Source organism: Fonsecaea multimorphosa (assembly GCF_000836435.1).
Source record: "Fonsecaea multimorphosa CBS 102226 unplaced genomic scaffold supercont1.27, whole genome shotgun sequence".
Classification (NCBI taxonomy): domain Eukaryota; kingdom Fungi; phylum Ascomycota; class Eurotiomycetes; order Chaetothyriales; family Herpotrichiellaceae; genus Fonsecaea; species Fonsecaea multimorphosa.
In genome coordinates this window covers 146,427-157,405 of record NW_015971661.1, presented here as the reverse complement: position 1 = coordinate 157,405, position 10,979 = coordinate 146,427, and the positions used below count along the sequence as shown (strand labels likewise).

Below are 10,979 nucleotides of genomic sequence, written 5' to 3'. Positions count from 1 at the left end.
GATGGCGTAGAGCTTGGAGGTAGTTGTCGACCGAACGTGGTTGTAGAGAGTTCTATGTGAAGGTGGATGGGCGCAGGTTTCGTTTGTGTGCGCCTCAGCAAAAATCTTGGCATGGCAGAGTGGGAGTACGGCGACGCAAGAGGACGTCGAGACGCATGTATGCCGCTAGTCCTGTTATGGACTAGCGACCTGCCAGATGGCGCGTTATAGTTGCACGTGACGACTTGGCTCCCGCCCAGCCGCCTCACCTCCATCTTGGAACCTGAAGTCCAGCCAGCAACCGCCAACTTCAAACTCATCTCACCTCTGCCTCATTCGACTGATCTACTCCATTCTGCACAAGTTGCATTCGAGTTGATCGACTCTGAAAATGCCCTTGTGCTCCGTGTATTTGCGTCTCTCATACTTTTGGTCTCCAGGAAATTTTCTGTTGCAACAAACATTTGAGAAAGTGAAGTTTACAGGTCTCTCTCATCAAGCATTGAAGCTTGTTGTATTATGATGTTGTTCTATTCGGCGTGGCGGCACATGTCTAATAGAAGAGTTGTGGCTTGTGGTAAGTTCTTCCAAGCTTAGAGCATTGGCGGAGAAGGCTCCTCCTCTGCCATGCATTTGGCCGATAGGTGCGGTGGCCCCAGCGTCGGCGAGCAATATCACGGCTGTGCAAAGCGTCTATCATATTCTTCGCGGTACTTGTGAAGACTCATTGCACGCAAGGGCTGGTTCAATCCAGACTATCAGCATCGAGCTGCTATGTGGTCAGGCACTCGAACCTGCTGATCTCAGGCTGACTGCTCTGCATGGCTCGCGGGTGCTCTCTTGGTGCTCATCGAATCAGAAGCACACGCTTGGGTTCATTTACATGTACGCGCCCAGTACAAGTGACGAGATATGTCAATATCGTGCGCCCGGCTTTCTGATCACTGTCGGCCATCTTAGATTCCGGACTATTTCAACTTGACGGACACATCACCATCTTCGCCAAAATCTTCAGCGAGAGAATCAACGCACAGAATTCGGGCGCGCCGTTGGTATGGCACTGGGCATGAAACCCGGAGAACCCCGCGTCTTCTCGGAGAATGCTTGATCTCAGCCAGAAAGTGAGGCAAGGGGGTGACATGCCGCAGCGGCGTCGAAGGAAGTGAATCCGACAGTCGAAAATCTGCCGGCAAGCAGATCGACGGCTCAGAGCGCTGTCAGGATTGTACGAAGCTGAGTGCACGGGAAAAGGACGGGGCCCGACGCACGATCGCTGCAACTCAGGTCGGATTCAGAAGAGGCTGATTCGAACGCTTGGCAAGATGGCGTCCCCCGAAACACTGCTGTTCATGGTGAGCGGCCCCCAAACAACCAAACGACAGAAGTTGGCCAGTGGACAACTGGTGATTGAAGGCCAACTGGTGCTTCGAACTCAGGGGGATGATTAGCATGGGATAGGTCGCCGTCAAGGAGATGAAGGGACGTGTTGACCGACGGTGCCGGGATACAAATGAAAAATGCGATCATTGGCCGAGCAGCGCGTAACTTGCCCTCAACGCGCCAAGTGAATTCATCAGACCGCTTCCTGATTTTGTAGTTTCCCTTCCCTCCCCTCACTGTGCTCCTGCTGCGACACACCCGCCGTATTGTACCGCTCCTGTCTCTCTCTCCTTCGTGCTCAATTCCTCTCCATCCAACCATGGCCGACTCTGACTCTTCTTCATTGTCTTCTGCGCCGTCCTCCGACGATGAGGAAATGGTACAGAAAATGTCGTTGAAGCCTACGGGATTGGATCGATATTTCAAGCCGGCGCCCAAGCCTGAAGCCACCCCCGAACCTCCCAAACGCGCACCCTCACCACCCCACGAGTATACTTTGGCCGACAACCCGGCGATTGCCTTTATTGTTATGTTCAGAAGCCGATTCAGCGACGTGTTTCCCAAATCTCTACCGAACTACGGCCCGCAGGACATTGAAAGAGGGGTGGCCGGAGAACTTCCCGACGAGCAAGTAGAGAGACTATTATGTGCGCTCTTGGGTCTTGTCTTGAACAGAAAGAAGGATGTCGAGTTAGTCTCCGCACCCTGGATGACACGCTGCCCACAGCGAGCTCCTGCGCCGTCACCCCCTATATCTCTAACACTTGCTAGACGCGGACACTATGGCCGGGCACTTGAAGATGCGCTCTCTGCGAACCACAGTCAATGGCCGACCGAGTGGAAGGGAGTCAACCCTCTCCACGGAGGGAAAAGTTTCAACAACATGAGCCCTGAGGAACGGGTACGCTGCTGCCTTCCTCCTTTTGTTACGCACTGCTGACCAAGCTGTAGCTGAGCCTGCTAAAAGCCCTTGTTCTCTGGTCTCTCAATTCCTCCGAAGCCGTGCAAGCGCTCATCAAAGAGTCATACAAGCAGACACGTCGGGACGACGACCGAAACCAGCCACGAAGCGTTCAACCTTGGTTTTCCGACCAATATCGCCGAAAGTATTGGCTCATTGAAGGACAGGATGACTCGCACTTTCGAATTTACAGAGAAAATGACGGCAAGACTGCAAAGACAAACACATGGTTCAGCGTTGCTGGTTCCATCCCCGACGTCATGGTCCTAGCAGACAAGTTCGCCGACGAACATAGTTCCAATTCCAAAGTGATTAGTGACAAGTTGAGGGCAGCCATTCCAAGATTTGAGGCTGGTGAAGAGGTAGGCACCCTGCCGCGCTTTCCTGGTCCACGCTGACAATTGCACTAGAAGCGCAGACGTCGCGACTATCGCCTTGCCCGAAAGGCCGCTTTCGCTCGACCGGAGCCCGGATTTTCACTATACGAGGGACGAACACGTGGCAAGAGAATGAGATATACATATTCAGACGAGGAATATGGGTCGGACGGACTCTCCAGCAAACGATCCGCGCGCAATTCAGGTATCTCTACCCCTTTGGAGACCGGACCGACCGTGACGGCCAGTGGGAGACACGTCAAGTCGAGGGTGGGTGGTCTGTACGGAGAGAGCATGTTGATCGACCAGCGCAAGGAGCTGGAAAGAGCGACTGGTGAAGGCAACTTTACAGAAACAAGTGAGGACATGCCCAACACCATGCCCATTTCGCGTGGAGTAAGAACATCGAGGTCGGGAAGACAAGTCAAGCCGACCAGACAAGGTTATGGCGACCAAATGGACTCAGACGAGAGCGACGAAGCACAATCGTCAGGTAAAGAATGGAGTGGAAACGAAGACGAACCAGACGAGTCAGAGCCGGACTTTGACGGAGAGGATGAAGGCGACGACGACGACGACGAGGTTATGAGTGATGAGGGCCTCGAACCCGACGAGGTGGAGGAGGATGAGAATACTCAAGAAAGTTTGGTTGTGCAACTACGGTATCGAAAAGAGACTGAGAAGCCTGCGTCCACAACAACGGCACAAGTTGCACCTCCTCAGCCTTCCCACATGACGAATGGAACATCAGCAGCTATCAATGGTTTGCACCAAGTGCAGGCTGCACCGAGGCCACTGCAGCCCCTAGGAGAGATGACGGATACGAATAATGTTGTCCCACGAAACAGCGGGACTGATGGAGGCCAGCAAAACCTACTTAACGGTGTGAAGATGACGGGGCACGACTCTCCTCGACCGCCTCCGACGGTCCATATCCCAATCCAGCCCATGGACATATCTTAGCGGGTACAAAGTCATCCCCTGGGTGCAAATGATGCGAATGTCGCAACCTCTCAGGAAGGTTAGGAAGAACAATATATCAAGAAATCAAGCCATTCGAAACCTACCCAGGTAACGAACAGGTTCTGGGCCAAATCGTGACACTACCTCATCGTTAGAGCAGGCCAGATGTGGCAAAGGAGGGTAATGCCACACATCAAGCATTGCCATCCCATGACTTTAGAACATGCTAGCGCGCCTAGATATCTATAGGTATCCATGAGGAGGAACCAGACGAAGGAGACAGCTGGTTGTCTCGCAAGGTTTGACACGGGAATCGGCAGTCCTGACCAGCTGAACTGTCTGCTCCTGAAAAAAGGTACGAATGAATTTTGGAGGACCAAGAAAGAGTCCATTCAGCCTATACGCAACATACAGTGTATCTGATACCCTGCAAATGAAAGCGTCTCTCGAATCTTTGATATGATCCCATGTTAGTGACGGAGTAAATGTTATACTCAGTACCTCGTCCTTCTCCTTTGAAAAGAGGGCCTTGCAGACCTGCACCGAGGGACAAGACAAGACAGCCAAGCACAAGAGTACCAGCATGTCCATGGATTTCATTCCGCTTGGGGGGCGGTGATTCTGTGGTCTCTATCTGACACATGTCCACAGACCAATTAACACCTGCCTCCGGGGGTATGTCGCCTTCATCAATCCGCGGGTGATATACAGACACAACATCGTCCCAAGCTGATCCGTAGATAATACGTAGAAGAACAAAGGAAACTATGCCCTGCACTTTCTAGAACCGGCTCTGCAGTTCGGACAACAGGCTGATCTGTTTCGAATCCACAGCTGTTTCTTCCCACCTCAGACTGTGAGATCTTACCCAGCAAGATGGTCCTGACATTCGCCGAGCGCTCATATTATACACATAGATCCGTCCAATTCCAGCCTCAACTTCGCCCTCACGCTGTAGGCAACAGAAACGTCTCTCTCAACAACTCATCCGCGCCGGGCCTCTTCTCATGGTCAACCTCGAAGGTCTTCCCCATGAACCGCTTCGCATCCTCACTCGCATGTTCGGGAATGGTCGGTTTCTCGTTGTTGCTTCCCACGGCGAACAGAGTCTGGAGGGTTGTCATTGACGGGAATGGGCGGGATCCTGTGAACATCTCCACCACAAGACATCCGACTGACCAGATGTCCGACTTGATCGACTGCCCCGACTGGCGGACCACCTCAGGAGCCATCCAGAAGACGCTTCCTTGGAGGGATGTGCGCGTGCCGGGCGCAGAATTCATGCCATTGAAGTTCGTTTTCTTGGAGACACCAAAATCGGAAATTTTCACGGCACCGCGGTTGTCGACCAGAATGTTGGCGCCCTTGATGTCTCGATGAATGATGTTGCGAGCGTGCAGATAGGATAGGCCCTCGAGAATTTGTCGAGTAAAGTTTCGGACCAGAGGTTCTTGGAAGGTGTTGTATTGCTTGAGCATGCCGGCGATGGAGCCACCAGGAACATACTCGAGGAAAATGTTGAGGTGCTCCTCGTCCGACGAAGTACCCAAGTACTGCACGATATGTGGGTGGCGCAGGCCCTGCAAGAGCGTGATCTCTTGCTTCAACGCCGCAATCATGGCCGTCTTCTTCTTATCACCTTCGGTACCTTTTGCCACATTTGGCAACTCCACTTGCTTGACTGCCATCAACTCACCAGTTACAGCGTGGAGGGCGAGGTAGACACTGCCGAACGAGCCTTCGCCGATCAAGTCGCCCTTCATCCAGTTGTTCTTGTCGAAGCTGTTTCCTTGAAGGAACGAGTTCAATTCCTGATCTTCTTCCTCGCCATCCTCAGCAACGATCACCGACAGCCGTTCATTCATGTTGTCGTTGTTCAAGGTAACCCCAGGACTCTCGTCGAAGTAGCTTGCCCTAGCTGCTTCGCTCTGGGCCGCAGTGTCGGAACCGCTGTCAAACGAGACGTATGACTTCCTGTTCGGCTCGATAGGAGATTCTTCCTGCAATGGGTGCAGTGTTGAAGAGGCGATTGAATCTCGGAACGACTGACTCATGAGGTTGAACCTATTCGACACTACGGATAGTGGTCGTGCTGCAGGAGCACGAGAGCTCGTGCCGGTCTGGTAGACCCAGGAGTCGGCGATACTAGGAATGCTTGGTACGGGAGGAGCATCCTTGAGACTGGAAGCCATGCTCACATTACTCATCACGCTCAAACGACTTTGTGCACGACTCATGCGCTGTGAGCGGCGGACCGACAGTCTCATAGTCTTTTCGATATCCTCGCGTTGGTGAGCAGGGAAATAAGACGTCAACTCCTGCACAATCATCTCGCTAGGAGGTCGTGCCCCAAAGAACGTACGAAGCTTCGTACTCTGGTTACTAGGGACTCTCAGGTGTTGTTGGGCTTCCTGTCGGTCATATTCGTCCGCAGTAGCAATGATGTTTCGATTTCGATCTGTAGTGGTGACTGGCGAGATGGGTACCTGAATATTGTGCCAGGATTCGCCCGTCAGCTTTTGAAGCTTGATTTGGTTGCGCATGTTGTTCGAGCTCAGTGCGTTGCTGTGCAGAACTTGTGATTCATCGGCCGCGATTTTAGCAGCCTTGTGGAGTTCGTCCACATCGGGAGGCCCGTCATTAATCTTTCTGAGGATCAACCTATTTCTCTCGGACCGGGTCGACTCATTACAAATTCTCATAAGTTCGCTGTCGCTTACTCGACGACAATTTCCTGGATCTGGTTCCAGGCCGTTGAGGACATAGAAACAATAATTGCGAAAATGCGTTTCTGGAAGATGTAGCTTTTTCAGCACCGTCGACGTCACATCGTCAGCCGTGCGACAGAACTTGATATTGACAACCTTTGTTTGGCCGCCGTTGTGGATGATTTTGATGACGGGAGATCCCGACGGCAGTCCACCTGGCGTCAGGCCATCGATACTCGAGTTCTGTCGGAGATGAGCTGCTCGTGTCGTTTGATTTGCGAGTTGCGGAGTTTCAGGTCGTCTGCCGGACGTAGAATTTGCTGACCCTGGTTGGCTAAAGTATCCTCCGCCAGAGGCGTTTCTTCCACTGTCCATGGGGCTCTGCGCGTAACGATGGGATCTGAGACCTGCGCTGTGTACATCAGCTAAAGGTGAGCTTGGTCTCGATCCAACTTTGAACCCTGTGCTAGCCGAGTTGAAATTCTGTAGAACAGAGGAGTCGAGCTGGCGAGAGAAGCGCTTGCCGCTGCCATTGTGAGACCTGGATCCGTGAGTTCGAGGAGAGTCGGAGGACGACGGAGTCCCAGCAATGCCATCCAAGATAGCAAGACTGTCCCGGTTTCTCCTGGACCGCAACAGGGACGACTTGTTTCGAAGTTGTTTGATTGCAACATTGATTCGGACACGGTCACCGATTTTCTTGATGCCCATTTCTGACAAAATCTTTTGATCACATTCCAGCAGACTCTCGCCGGTGAAGTTGTTGGCCTTGAAGAGAGATTCATACTGTCCACAGCGGATTGAGTGCAGCCACTCTCCAACCTTTTTCTCGTCCCATGCCCGTATCGAGTCCAGCCCGTCATAGACATCGGAGAATTCAGAGTCCGTTGGGGAGGTAAAGAGACCATCCTGGAGAGCCATCGAGGTCATTTGGGTTCTGGTCGAGGTCTCGGAGAAGTTGCGGATGGGCATCGGCTGGGTATTGCCAGCACTGGCGGTATACGGTGGCTTGGAGGCGAGCATATCCGCATCAATTCCTCCAACCCAGGTTCGCGACAACGAGGAGATGGGGAGGCGTGCTCCTTCTCTTATCTAATGGTCGGCATGAGAGCGGAAATGGGAGTGGTTCGTGGGCAGACAAAGAATGGTCGAGCCGCGGATTTAGTTTCAGCCAGGTGGAGGTACGTGACAAGGAGACAAGGAGGGCTGAATGAGACAACGCGGAGTTCGTGAAAGCCTGTTGAATAAAGCACTGGGCGGACGTGTTTGCTGGACCGTAATCGCTAGTGGCCGTTGAGCAGTTGGAAAAGGAGTGAAATGGAGAGAGGAAGAGACGTTGAGGCTTCGCAGGAGAGTTTGAGATAGATGGTCAGATGCAAGATGGATGACGAGTCCGGGCGGCTTTCTGGCGTGGTGGTGGCACCGCACGCACCGTCAAATCGAGGATATTCGTGGATCGTGGCTGCAGAACCTGAAACACACGATCAAAGACCAACGAGAAGCACAAAGAGGCTGGCTGTTGGGTTGCTTGTGACAGCAGGATGAGGCAGCGATGGAGAGACAGGGGAGGTAACAGAGTAACGAGTGAGAAGGGGACCTCACCCGAGCCCCGGCTGATCAGGGCGGATCAGGCTCATCGGGGGCACCAGGGGCGCCCAATCACCATCTCAAGGCTCGCCTAGTGACGCCTACAGTGGCAGCACCCTAGCCAGTGTCTAGCCTAGGCGCAACCAGTGGGGATGGCACTGGCTCGTTAGGCACCGCTTTCCCCCTTCCGGGCCTGGCTCCTTCGGGCTGAGATCCAACCATCGGCGTCCGCTTCTCTTCCTGGTGCGCAGTCTGCCATGGCCCATGATTCTTTTTCCTGGCCTCATCATCCTTGTCATTGGTCCATGGTCGTCCCTTGCCATCGTCACTCCTGTGTCTCTCATCAATCAATCATGCTCTGGAGGCAGTCCGGTACATTCGATACGATCTAGGCATGCAAGGGGAAAGGGCCACCATCTTGAAGCGTGAGTAGGCTGATCAGACCCAGATAACCCGTATCAACCCCATCAACCGGGAAACTCACACCGCCATGGTCAAGCGATCACGCGAGTCATCGGTCCTGTCCTCCAGCAGCGACACCGCCAGTTCTGTGGCCGAGGAATCTCAATCTCCTCGTCCTGCAAAACTCAGTGCTGTAGCCACAGTCGCCGACCTGCCAGCCAAACCTGTCATGCAGTGCTCTCTGCCGCCTCACCGGGAAACCCTGGACTTTGCTTCTATCGAAGATTTCGAGGTGCATTATGCCAAAGACCATTCCAATCGTTGTACCTCATGCGGTAAAAACTTCCCCACTGCTCACTTCCTAGCTTTGCACATCGACGAGAACCACAATACCTTTCGCGAGGCTCTACAAGCCAAAGGTGAGAAGACATATGCTTGCTTTGTCGAGGACTGTGACAGAAAGTGTTCGACTCCGCAGAAACGACGTCTCCATCTGATTGACAAACACCTGTTCCCCAAGATCTACAACTTTCGCATTGTGGATACTGGCATTGACAAGTCGACCTCCATGCTCCATGAAAGTCGCCGCAGGAGAGTGTCAACCACTACCGATCAAGCCACCTCCAGCAGCAGCCATCGACGACAGCACTCCAGAACGGATAACAAGAAATGTTCCGCCGTCGTCGCACCGGGAAAGGGCAAAGATCAGGAGAGAAAAGGAGGCCCAAATCTTGACTTCAACAAGAATGTCTCGGATGCAGCCATCAATGAGCTCGAATCATCTCTGTCCGCCTTACGATTTGTGCCACCCAGTGTTGCCAATAGGCAGAAAAACAAGCAACACAATGTGTGACAGTGCCTAGGTCGGACCTCTTCTGCAATCTTTCGGTTTGCTGACAACAAGATACGTCGATCATTCCCAACGTACAGAAGAACTGGAATATTGAGGCGGGCTTTGTATCTCATGGAGCTGTCAGGCATCGAGGACTTCTGACCCCCTCACGAGGCTGAGTAGGTCGAAGAGGCTCTAAATGCCGAGATGCTTTACGGTCGCGGCGGCGCGCATGGCCAGTCTTGAACCTGACGGATGGCCTCTGGACGTCGACAGAGCTTGCATCTGACTTCGAACGGCCCCAGAAGAGCTCCACCTGCGAGAAGTATCGAAATCGGCTTCCCCTCATATCAACTATCCCGCAGTCGAATCAGCCGCGGATGACTCTGAGCATAGGTTGGTGCGGGGAAGATCTAAACAACGTCCAGCCTCGAGCCGACGTGGTGCAGATACTCGAGCTCCGTAACAGCAAACAATCGTACCCCTGCAGACCATCTCAAGCACATTGCCGGTTGTCCTGATCTTCCAGGCACTGCCGATGAATGACGACTACTATGGCGACTGTGTCAGTTCATGCTCTGAGCTCCGGCCACCTCACGATTCCTGAACGATTCTTTGTGGTTCCAGCGGACCCTGTCGCCAAACGAACAGTGCCTTCCTTGTCTTTCTTGATACAGCACAAAGATGTGGAAAGCGAAAAAGTCACACGAATCGTCTTCGACCTGGGTATGAGACGGGAGCTCGACCTCTACCCGCCAGCGTTGAGTGCTCACCTCGCCAACCGAAGACCTGTCTCTACGCATCCAGACGCGGTTGCTTCACTAGCAGCTGGAGGTCTCCACGTGAATGACATCGACTACGTGATATTCAGCCATGTGCATTACGATCACGTTGGTTATCCCAAGGATTTCGATGACGACAAGACCAAGTTCATCGTGGGCAATGGTGCACTTGATCTTCTCAGTGGGAAGACGCAATTCGACTTGGGGAAGCATGCAGTCTTCGAACCAGATCTGCTCCCGCTGGAACGGACGATAGAGTTACCTCCCCCAGATGGTGGTGGTAACTCACAGTTCTCATGGAAATCCTTTGCAACCTTTCCACATGCGATCGACTTCTTCAATGACGGCAGTGTCTATATTGTCAATGCACCAGGCCACCTCCCGGGACATATCAATCTCTTGTGCAAGATCTCCAGCCAACCGTCCAAATTTGTTTGCCTAGCCGGGGATGCGTGCCACGATGTCCGACTGTTGACGGGGGAGTGCGACATAGCGACGTGGACGGATGAGACAGGGAGGTACTGCTGTATGCACGTGGACATCCCCAGGTCAAAGGAGACCCTGGCTCGACTGTACGCGGCCTCGAAGGAGGGATTCACAGTGGAGGGAGAGGAGACCCCGGCAGAGTTTGAAGTCATCTTTGCACATGACTTTGCGTGGGAAGAGAGGGCGGTCAAGGAAAAGAAGTTCTGGCCGGGGAAATTATGATGGAAGCTTTGAAGAACAGACAGGATGGGGATTGCAGGGGTTGAGATAAAGGCGAAGCTGATGCCCTTGAAAGGAGAGACAGAAAGAGTGCTGAAGGCAGAGGTATCGGTTGGGATGGTGATATTGGCTCATCCACCATCTCCATAAAGTGCATCAGAGACATCGAATGCTTTTCTGGCCCAATCTTGTAGCAAGAAATACCATCGTCCTCAGTTGCTGTCTCTCTTTCTCATTTGCTGCCGCTGATGGGTTGTTATAGCTACACAAGAATATCTCCCCACCCCTGATACTGATGTGCTT

General features: G+C 53.0%; 4 protein-coding genes across 4 annotated transcripts; 3 read left to right on the top strand and 1 right to left on the bottom strand.

Annotated features, from left to right (window-relative positions):
- Window positions 1-1,678: 1,678 nt before the first annotated feature.
- Z520_09979 (uncharacterized protein) lies at window positions 1,679-3,660 on the top strand (the record flags this gene model as incomplete). The annotated part of the gene is made up of 4 exons (XM_016780473.1): window positions 1,679-2,049; window positions 2,131-2,260; window positions 2,311-2,682; window positions 2,731-3,660. The coding sequence occupies 4 exons, from the start codon at window positions 1,679-1,681 to the stop codon at window positions 3,658-3,660; spliced, it is 1,803 nt and encodes a 600-aa protein (XP_016628392.1).
- Window positions 3,661-4,607: 947 nt separating this feature from the next.
- Z520_09978 (uncharacterized protein) lies at window positions 4,608-7,391 on the bottom strand (the record flags this gene model as incomplete). Its single annotated transcript, XM_016780472.1, has 1 exon — window positions 4,608-7,391. One exon carries the CDS (start codon window positions 7,389-7,391, stop codon window positions 4,608-4,610), a length of 2,784 nt encoding a protein of 927 aa, XP_016628391.1.
- Window positions 7,392-8,445: 1,054 nt separating this feature from the next.
- On the top strand, window positions 8,446-9,210 carry Z520_09977 (uncharacterized protein; the record flags this gene model as incomplete). Its single annotated transcript, XM_016780471.1, has 1 exon — window positions 8,446-9,210. The coding sequence occupies one exon, from the start codon at window positions 8,446-8,448 to the stop codon at window positions 9,208-9,210; it is 765 nt and encodes a 254-aa protein (XP_016628390.1).
- A 533-nt stretch (window positions 9,211-9,743) lies between these two features.
- Window positions 9,744-10,679, top strand: Z520_09976 (uncharacterized protein; the record flags this gene model as incomplete). Its single annotated transcript, XM_016780470.1, has 1 exon — window positions 9,744-10,679. The coding sequence occupies one exon, from the start codon at window positions 9,744-9,746 to the stop codon at window positions 10,677-10,679; it is 936 nt and encodes a 311-aa protein (XP_016628389.1).
- Window positions 10,680-10,979: the final 300 nt, after the last annotated feature.